This window comes from Condylura cristata, unplaced genomic scaffold (assembly GCF_000260355.1).
Source record: "Condylura cristata isolate star-nosed mole 26May11 unplaced genomic scaffold, ConCri1.0 scaffold00007, whole genome shotgun sequence".
In the NCBI taxonomy this organism is placed as follows: domain Eukaryota; kingdom Metazoa; phylum Chordata; class Mammalia; order Eulipotyphla; family Talpidae; genus Condylura; species Condylura cristata.
Window position 1 is genome coordinate 54,269,990 of NW_004567108.1, and position 10,506 is coordinate 54,280,495.

The window sequence follows — 10,506 nt, forward strand, 5'->3', positions numbered from 1 at the left end:
AAAAAAAAACCACACTAAGAAAAATACCATTTTGGGGTAACGATAGTTCATTTCTTAGTTTTTCTGAAAGATCTTTCAACTAGACTACATCTGTGAGTTTATCTACATCTTTCTGCCTCATGTGAAGCTGATTTCACCAAACTGCACTTTAGTGTTATGCCAACCATCTATACTAAGGGTCTTAAAAAACAGAATGAGATGGTTAACAGCAGATCACACATGGTGCAGTGTGCCAGACACCATGCTAAGCACCGTACATGCATTAATTTAATCCTCCTAAGTAATCTTATGTGGAAGGTACCATTATTATTCCCATTTGGCAAATAAGAAAACTTGCATTGCTGGCAGGAGGATGAGTAAATCTGCTAAGGTTACCCAGTGATAAGAGTTAGGAAATATCCAGGCAGCTTGACTCAGAATTTCGTTTTTAGTCACTGAATTATGGAAGCATGTTAAAGTCTTTATTCATTATTTCCTCTAATGTCTTAGCATTTCCTATGAGAATTTTTTTTTTTGTTTTAATATGAGGAATGGCTCCTAACCAATTAATTTTTGTCCTCATAACCATAAATGATGTATTTTTTCCTTTTTCTAAAGTGCCTCAGAACAAGAGATAGACTGAGCCCATCTGGCAAGAATTAAGTGGCATGCATTCTGGCCACTGCATTTCTGACTTCACTAATTATACTGAGTAGTCCCACCAGCTTTCATTTATCTTCACCAATTTTCTTACTTTTAAACACTACTATGTTCATCTCTGTAGGCCAAACCTTTTTAGTTTAAGGCCTGGCACAAAAAACTGACAACTTGAATCCAACAAAACAACTTATAGGGACCTATAGAATTCCTTAAAAGCTGCCTACTCTTCCTTATTTTACTAGATACAAAAGGTACCACTTTCATTTCACTTAAGTACAAGTGAGGGAAAGAACAGTCTATATCAAAATATGATAGATCCTTAAATATTTTTAATTTCCAAATGTCAGTTCATTATACCCCTGACAATGAACATGACTGAATATAACCATCTGTGCCTTATTAAAGAAATAATTACCTGACTTCAAGGGCTTTGATGGCTTCTAGCATTTGTAGAAACTCTGCTGCTTTCCATACATCATTCGCTTCTTCTTCTCCTTGTATCATTAGCTTTGCTGTGTATGTGAACTCAATTAAATGGCGAAAAGCCATTTTACTGACACCTGTAAAAAAGATGGGAATTAGCATCTATTCACTTTTATAGTATTTACTACAGGAAAAAAAAAAAAAAAGCCCAGTGTGGGGAACATGATTTATATTTTTCATTTTTGAAGACTTTCCTGACAGAATTCTTATTAGTAGTACAGTAATGGTGTAGCCAAGTTCCAGCACTAACTAGTAAACTACTTTTAGTTTAGGCCTTTCCTCAAAAGTTCAAAAGGCTCTTACAGAACAGGTGGGTCCATCATTCTAAATAAATCAGTTGATTAATTATCACATGTCAGATATAGCCTGTCCTGCAAAGGAGTTGTGCATTAACTCAGCTCTTCAATGGCTTTCCTTTGCTTACCAAATATTCGTTACCACTCTTGTCTTCATTTCTCACTATTTACCCCTCCAAATTTTAAAACTTTACCAGGTCCATATCATATACACTGATACTCAAACCCTTCATTTTTTAAGAGTTTTCTTGTCTTCATTTATGCTCGTTCTCCCTAACTGCTTAATTACTGTAATTGTACAGGTTCTACCACCCAGGAAAGCTCAAATTTAATGCCACATTTATAAATACCTCACCTCAGGCCGAGCTCCCTGTTTTGTTTATTACAATTAACAGACATCTCTTGAATGTAAGCTACACCAGGGAAATAATTGTTTGTACTGTCACCTCACAGTACCTAACACAATACTTCTAAAATTGCAGGCACACAAAAGTAGGCCTATATACTAAAGTCACTTTCAAAAGTTAAGAGTCCTTAATTCCAACTTTATTCTTTTTAAGTTCTCTGTTCAAATTTTGGCTCAAAATGATACTCTATTGCTTTGTTTTCCTGAAAGCGGCTATATATTATTGTTTCAGCCCACTAAATCAAGGTAACAAAAAGCTATTGACAGAACAAAGAAAACTACTTGTAACAGAGTTTTATATCCAAATTGCAAACAAATGCAAGGCACAAAAATATTTTATGTTCTTTCCATGCACTTTCACACTGCAGGGTGGCCTTCAGGACAATGAAAATTCTTCTTAAAAACAATGTGTAGTTGTATCCTGAAGTAGAATGATACTGATTTTTAATCACATACATGGCATGACTAAACACTTTTTAACTCAATTTTCACAGCAATCCATTAAACACTATTATAATCCCCATTTTACAGATGAGGCCATGGAGGTACAGAAGTTAAATACTTGCCAAAGTCACATAATTATTAAGTGATAAAACTTGGCTCAAACTCAATTTAACTTCAAAGACCCTGATAAAGGAATTTTTTAAAATAGGATGAAGTCAGGTTATACCCCTGCTTGAAAAGTGTGAACACCCGTGACCTCATCCACTACAGGCCTTATTCATCTCTTATTCATCGTTTCAAAGTCCCCCAAATTTTTTCAAACCAGAAGTTTCCCCATAAATTTAGCAGCAAAATTTGAACTTAAATGAAGCTATTTATAGTCCTTATCTTTATTCCAGCGAGTAAACATCAATATGCTAAGCTGCTGAATTATTTGGTTATAGGATGCTGTCCCAACCCCCACTGAGAGTATTCCATAAGATGTGGGCTGCATTATCTTTCAGTAATTAGAAAAACTCAAAATTTCAAAAATGGTGAAATTGGTTACCAATTTTGGCTAATCAGAATCACTAACTTAATAAAAGTGTGGGTCCCTAACCACTACAATCAAAACTGAGACAGGAAACCATTTATAAATATTCCAGATGCTCCAAATGTGACCAAATACTGGCCCATGGCATAAAACGACCTGACTTACTAGCTAACGTTAAGCAAACCGGTAACACCTGCCCAGGTAAGTGAAACAGTACAAAAATACTTTAATCTCTATCAAGACTAGTTTGCTAACTTTCAACTTTCAGTGCATTTTCTCCTCAGTCCCTTACACTTTCATAAAAGAGATATGCAGAAGAATGCAAATTTTCCTGAGTATGAGTATCTTAGAAACATTAATATAAGCACCTTTATCCTGAATGCAATTTGGAATTCCTATGGTTGTAGGGAATTCCTCCAACTGGTGGAAAACACCTATTCAAAAAAGGGATCTGAACACGTACTTGGAAGCTTTTTTGTCTGTTTTCAGGGGCTGAAATACTAGACTTTGATAGCAGAGTTGCATTTAGTTTAGACATCTATAGATTCGTGGTTTAGAGATGTACAGTAGAGAAAGGAAGGATTTTAAACTTGGAGGCTTTGGTTAAAAGACTGTATTCTAAACAAGAGAATGAACGAACGAATGTCCATTGGAGACTTCATGTGGTATGAAACGAAATCACAACATTGAGCTGGGATGCAACTGGCTTTGAGGATAATTTTGATTTGAAGCCTAAAAGGAAACCTATGATTCTGGTCAAAGGCATTTAATTTACCAGGGATCAAGAAAGTAGCTAGAGGGCAAGCTCAACTTATATCTAATGACACTTTATACTCACACAGCACATCAAAATTTCTTTTATATACATGTCATTTGCTTTTACAAAACCTTGCATTGCAGTGTTCCTCAACACTTGCTACACTTTAGAATCAACCAAACTTTATTGCCCACAGGAATCACCTGGGGATTGATAAAATTTTGATTCAGGTCTGGAGTAGGTTTAAAAGTACATTTCTTCTTTTTTTAAAGATTTATTTATTTATGCATACAGAACTGGAGTACAGGTCAGAGGTGCAAGGGTGAAAAGGATTCACCAGAGACAGGGTAGAGAGCAGAACAGGCAGATGTACTAAAACACACTTCTTCGGGAGCAGTGGGTAGGTCAGGAGAGGTCTGCTGTGCCATGAGTCACCTCTCTGGCTGGGGATCGAACTCGTGCTACACTGGCTACAGTGCTTCATAGAGCTGTGCTTTAACTTGCTGCGCCACCAGGGAGGGTCCAGTTCACATTTCTAACAAGCTTCCAGGTGATGCCTAAACATCAGTGGCCCTCAGACCTTGAATAAATGACATGATAGATCTTTCAAAAATAAACGCTTGGATTCCCACCCCTAAAAGACTGATTGAACTGACACAGGTATAAGGCCAAACAACCACTGGCAAACAGCTCCCCTGACATTTCTAATGGACAAGAACCATCACTACAGGTCAGGAGCTTCAGCTAAGATGGAGAAAGCACATTCTACCCTATATTACCTACTGATTTCAAGTAAAAATTCTGAGCAGAATACACATACAAATATACAAGTCTGAAAAACAGAAGCAAGCAGATGGGGGGTGGGGGCTCAAAACTCAAAAAAAAAAAAGCAGAGTTTTCTGGTTTTTATTATTCCTTCCACATATCCCAGCTTAGATCTGAGGATAGCCCAAACCCTGTAACTACACAAAAGGTACACAGAAAAAGCTTCAGACAGTCTTTCTGGCTAGAGTAAAAGGAAAACAGATGGTGAGAGCATAGGGGAAATTACCTGGTTTGTACTCCGTTGTCCTATCTTAAGGCAAGAGCCAGTTTTGACGCTGCACACCTGTGGCTGGTGACCGCCAAACATTTTAACCACCACCTAAGCCCTAAAAGAAAACTCATTTCCCTCGAGAACTAGGAATGAGACATGGAAAGAATTTTTTTTCTCTCTCACTACCTTGTCCAGAAAACAGACCCAGAAAATACATTACAGCATGGTAAGGCTAAAAATCCCAATTTTCTAGTCAGAAAATGATAAAAAAAAAAAAAAAGGTGCTCCTGAGATCTAAAATGCAGAAGAAATTAGGAAAGTAAGCTAGAGATTGTTCTGCTGAATCTGTGCATGAAGTCTTGTGCCTACCACCGAGCCCTTTGTGATGGATGTGACCTGAGACAGGCACAGCAAAGACAACGATAATTACATGAGGGTAGACAACCACTCCAGGGGGTACACCTGGAACCTAGAGTCCCAAGACTATAGAACTGACAAAAAGCAAAGTCAGTACTACAATTCTCAACTTTTCTCATTACGTGCCCAGGGCATTCTCTACTGCCAGGTGACCTTAGTTTGAAGTACAGCAATCCCAAAGTTAAGCGCTTAAGACACTGAGCCAAATTAGTTCCTTAAACCTGAGTAACGGGAGTAACAAAAAAAATTTACTTTCTTATCTATCTAGGGTTTAAATACCAAAGACTTGTGTATGCTAGACTAACTAAACTGAACACAACTTCTCTTTGAAATCTTTCCTAAAGTGAACCAAACCACTCATTCTCCCGCCCTACTGACACCATTCCACAGAAAGTCTCTGAAGTATTCTGCACTCATTTCTTTACTTGTTTCTTGTCTGTGATTAAACTTTGCAAATTTTTTAAAAGCTGTCATCAATTTTTCATTTCATGGGCTAGCACAGTACTTTATAACAGATCACCGTTACAATTATCTCTAATTCAGTAAGCCTGGACAAGGCACCAAACACAATACCAGGCACCCTGCATGTTATTTCAATTATTCATTACAAGCCTGTTAATAATCACCCACTTTCGATGAGGAGCCAAAGATGCAATCACAATAAAGTAATTTGCCTGAAGTCACTACAGGTGAATAAATGGATGAAATCTTGCCTTGTAACAGAAACCACTATTATCTAAGTAGCTAAATTCTCACATTAGAAAGCTCTGTAGATTCCCATTATACCTGTGCTCTGTCCATTACAGAAAATCAAAGATAATCTCTGGCTATATGAGCTAGACATGCCAGAAATTTGGAATGCACCAAAATAAAAGAATATCATAACTGTTTTCTTTACTCCCCGAGGTACTAAATTTTTCCAAGGGAATAGTGCTTCTAAGCAACCTATTCATAACAAAGAATATAGACACAGTCAAAGAGATACAAAACCAAAAGGCAAGAATCCTGAAAGTTAAAACAGTACTTATGTAAGCAAAATGATTTATTTTCTATAGCTCTGGATTTTGGTGGTGGGAGGAAGTATTATAGAACACAAAAGCATGGTATTTAACAGCAAACAGTGGACTCCTTGCTAGGAGGGCAACCCTGGGCAAGTAATCTTCTAGAGACTGTTCTGGGATGTGTAAATAGAATACCACTTCAAGGGATTGCTACAAACCTCAGAAAATACACGTAAACTACACAGTTCAACACCTGGCACTTGAGAGGTCATCATAATAAAAAGTCAAGTATGTATGAAAATCACTTGCTATTTTAAGGCCATTATGCAGTGGATGACCCCCCCTACCCCATGCCCTCTGTTGTCACTGAAACTCTCTGAATGCTACATCAGTTCTTAGCTTTTTCCTTATTATGGTAGCCTTCTCACAGTCTGCATGTAATCTGTACTTTTGCTACACAGGTTCTACTATAACCTGCATCCCTATCAGTCTAAAAACCACACTGAATATAAACAGGAATTCAAAAGACAATGACTACCAATTTTAGCCATAAAAAAGATTCCTTTAAGAAACGAATATCTGGTCTCCTGGTGGCACAAGGGATTAAGTCACAGCACTATCAAGCCAGCTACTGTAGCATGAGTTCAATCCCCATCCAGGGAGCTGACCTCCATGGCACAGCAGACCTCTCCTGTCACCTGCACCTCTCCTGTCACCTGCTGCTCCCCTCAGCAGTGCATTTCAGTCCATCTGCTTGTTTTGTTCCCCACTGTCTCTGGGAGTGTCTCACACCCCCTGCACCTCTGGCCTACACCCTAGTTGTTGTATGCATAATAAATCCTTAAAAAAGAGAGAAAGAGAGAATAACACCTCATCTAACAGTTTTTCTGGGCAGATCATTTTACTAAGCGCTCAACTCAAAGTAACTGTCAGATTACCTAATAGGAACCAGTGATGCCTATTTCCCAGAATGTCCTGGCAAATTAATTATCTAAAACTTCCATTGTATTTGCTAAATATTGCATTTAATACAAGCATTTACCTTCTATCTCCACAAAAGGTTCCTGAGTAAACTCCTGGAAGAATGTGTAGAAGAACTTACTGCAAGCAGCCAAAACAGCTTTGTGGGCCTTAAAATGGTGTCCTAGATAAAAGAGAAAATAAAATCATGCATACTCACTAAAACCAAACGTAAAACTAAGACAAGTCAGAAAATTATATACATTAAAAATTGACCTTTAGTTTTTTAAAATTTCTTTACATTGTTCATTTTTGTACAACATTTGATTTCTGCCCTCAGATGTAATCCCCATGTTGCACAAAAATCCTCCACTACCACATTACCTGTGAGCCATCAACCACAGTGCTTTCTGTTGGTCCTTCCCCTGTAAACCAGATTTCCTCATCGTTACAAAGCTATATGAACTACTAAAGTTAGAATATTCTTAGCAGCTCGTCAAAACTGAATGTCCTTTAGACAAGCCATTTTTACCTCCAAGACTTTACTAAGTCAATTTTACAAAAGTCAATTTACAACACCTCAGGAAGTTAAGAAGCCTCTTATTACTTAAAGGGTGAAAGGAATACCATTTAACTGAAACCACTAAATACAGACACCACCCAAGAGGCTATACATGTTTGGAAGAGAAAAGGAAATCAAGAAGCTGGATGTTCATTATGGAAAGTTTTCTAATATACCTAATACTTGGAAACTACAGTAGGTCTATTTAAAAAAAAAAAAAAAAAGATACCCGAGTTGGGTATCCAACTTCCAAGACTGGTTAAGGGCCCCATTTTATTTGGGACTCTCAAAGGGGTTTTCTAGTGCTGCAAAGGCGTCTGTCGCATTCTCCCTCCAATACCATCTGGGAAGCTAGAATCATTTCCCAAAAAGACTCCGGTGAGAGATTACTCAAGGCAGCTGAATACCAGATAAGGCTATTAACCAAATATTTGGAGACCTACTCCCTATCGCTAAGCTAAGCTATCATCTTTTACTCAAGTATGTAAAGAGAAAACTTTAAGAGGCTGCAAGAAGTTAACTGATGACTATGTTAAAGGGTGACACCAGGCTTCTGCAGTGTGGTTTATGTGAGCGGGCTGTGACAAAGTGCCCAGGGGTCCCAGCGCACAGTCCCCCAAGACTTTTGGTAAGAACCATAGGGTGTGGAAAAGGAGGGTGGCGGAAGGGGAGAAAATGAACTGAAGCCACAAATGCACCCACCACCCTACCCACCGTCGACAATCAGGGTGATGTCAGTAAACCGGTCCTGCTCTCGTTGCTCATTCAATCGGTCCAGGATCATTTTATGATGTTCAGGGAACTCCTGAAGGCATTCCATCGTTTCTTCGGCCTCCATGGCCGTCGGGTTGCTCTACAAAAGAGGAGCATGATAATGGACATCCATAAGCTCGTGCTAAGGAACAAAACCCCCGAAAGCATAAAACAACAACAAAAACCTCAAGCCCCAGCAACGTGAAAAGAAGGGGGGGAGGGCGAGGAAGAGCAAAGGAAGACCGGGGAAGAAAGAAAGACGAGCCAGGTGGCCGACGCGCGTAGGGGACCGGAGCCGCGGCCGCGGCAGTCCGAGCCTGACCTAATTGGAGTCGGGAGACGCGAGCTGGAGCGGGAGGGCACCGCGCCGGAGGCGCCGGGCGCCCGGCGCGCAAGTCCGGCAGGAGCGGGGACCCGACAGTCGTGGCGGCCCTCTAACGGCCCGCCAAGCCCTTCCGCCCGGCCCGGGCGCCCGCCGCCCCGGGACCCGGTCCGGCCCGCGGCCCACAACGACTACTGGGTCGCTTCTCTCCGGCCCCCTCCCTCTTCTCCCCCGCCCCGACCGGGCCGGCACTCACTCAGGGAAGGAGGAGCGGCCCGGGCCTGCGCGTCACTCACGTCGGCGTGCTGCGTCACGACGTCGGAGTCCGGCTGACGCGGACGCCGAGAGGGCGCTGACCGCGACGGGCCACGCCCCCAGCCGCCCCCCACCACCCAGCGCAGGGAGGAGCCGACCGAAGACCGGGCGCTCGCCCTGGGCGAGGCTGCGCGCTGGGTGGAGGAAATGGAGCGGCGCCGGGGTGGGGCCCGTTCACGGCCTGCTGCGCCGGGGTCGAGTACCCTACAACCCCGCCCTTCCACCTTCTAGCGACCCGCGCCCACCTTCGAGCGCGAGCGCTGCCGACCCCGACCTCAGAATAAAGTCGAGCCCGTTCCCGCGCGGCTTTATTCCCGGAGCGTCAGCCACGCCCCACCCCGCCCACTCGCCTCCCGGCCGCGGCGGCCCGCCTTACCTAGCGGGTGATCCGCCCTCTCTCCTCTCCGTCCCGCACAGCCTTTCCTTTCTCGCCCCTCCCCGCCGGGGCGCCAGTAGCCCCGCACCTTTCCCGACCCCCAAAAGGCGCCTCGCCCTCCATTTCCCCGCGAATGGCCGGGAGCTCCCTCTGCTCGGGTCGCGCTGGCGCACGTGCCCTAGCGGCGAGACCCGAGAGGCCGCGGCGCGGACTGCGGCGGCCACGGGCGCGAGCACGTTCCGGCCGCCTGGGATCATCCTGCCGGGTGCCCGCCCTCCCTGGGCTCGCCTGGCAGCACGTTTTTGCTGGGCTCGGGACCGGGATCTGCTCACTTTATTTACCCGTGACGCTGGTACTACGGCTCCCCGCCCGCGTTTAAAGAGGCCAGGGAGCCACCGTCAGCCTGATCATTCACTCACTCGCATCGGGCCCGGAAGTTTTTTCAGCCTCGTGGCCCCAAGAGACTGCTCAATCTTGAGGGTTCAAGTTCAGCTCTGGTCTCTCCGTGTTAGAATGAGAGCACGAAATGTGTGGAATGAGTTTCTGCTGAAAGCTGGAGAAACTCAGGAATGTTACTGGCAAAGAGTTCATTAGGAGCCAAACACTATTGCTTTAATTTTTAATTTTTTATTGCAAACGAGAAGTTCACTGAGCCCTCCTTGATCTCTCCGTAGACAACCCCCCTTCCCTTTCATTATTGAAGTGCTCCAGTCTATCAGGTTTCATGTCACTCTAATATATGCAAATCTATTATGTAAAATTTACTATAAAATACGTTAAATCAATTGTGTTTTGTTTTAGTGTTATTTTTCGATTTTTTATTACCATAATTGTTTTTATATCATTTTGTGCCTTTTCCCATCTCAGTAGTAATTATTTTTCTCTTTTGCATTATTATAGATGGACTTTTTTTAAGGATCTCAGTCTGAGATGATTTCCAAACAGTAGTGAACCACGGCAAGGTGCAGGAAGCAGTTATGTGGGGTGCCAAGTTTAAGAGAGTACCAAAACTCAGAAATCAAATTAAGATTTTTATGTAAAGTTTTTTAAAAAGCAAAATAAAGTTGCGGTAAGTGTACTTTTCCCTATTTTTCCCACTAAGTACAACTAAAAACTCTGGACATTATAAAAGCAAAAGAGACAGGAGAGAAGACAGCAAACAGACTGGGGAACTCAACCTGAAGAACAACGCAATGGTAAATTCCTT

General features: G+C 42.2%; 1 protein-coding gene across 5 annotated transcripts in view; it reads right to left on the reverse strand.

Moving 5' to 3' along the window:
• Positions 1–9,426, reverse strand: part of ZNF131 (zinc finger protein 131) — a 30,735-nt gene extending 21,309 nt beyond the window's left edge. The window contains exons 1-4 of one of the 5 annotated variants that reach the window (XM_012721976.1): positions 9,300–9,426; positions 8,248–8,386; positions 7,054–7,155; positions 1,055–1,199 (exon numbers count right to left, since the gene is read on the reverse strand). In XM_012721976.1, coding sequence (XP_012577430.1) covers positions 1,055–1,199; positions 7,054–7,155; positions 8,248–8,371 — 371 coding nt within the window. In that variant the 5' untranslated portion in view covers positions 8,372–8,386; positions 9,300–9,426. Of the gene's footprint in view, positions 1–1,054; positions 1,200–7,053; positions 7,156–8,247; positions 8,387–8,608; positions 8,674–8,864; positions 8,940–9,299 lie in introns of those variants that run through there. The other 4 variants (XM_012721980.1, XM_012721978.1, XM_012721979.1 and 1 more) reach the window with 4 other exon arrangements.
• Positions 9,427–10,506: the final 1,080 nt, after the last annotated feature.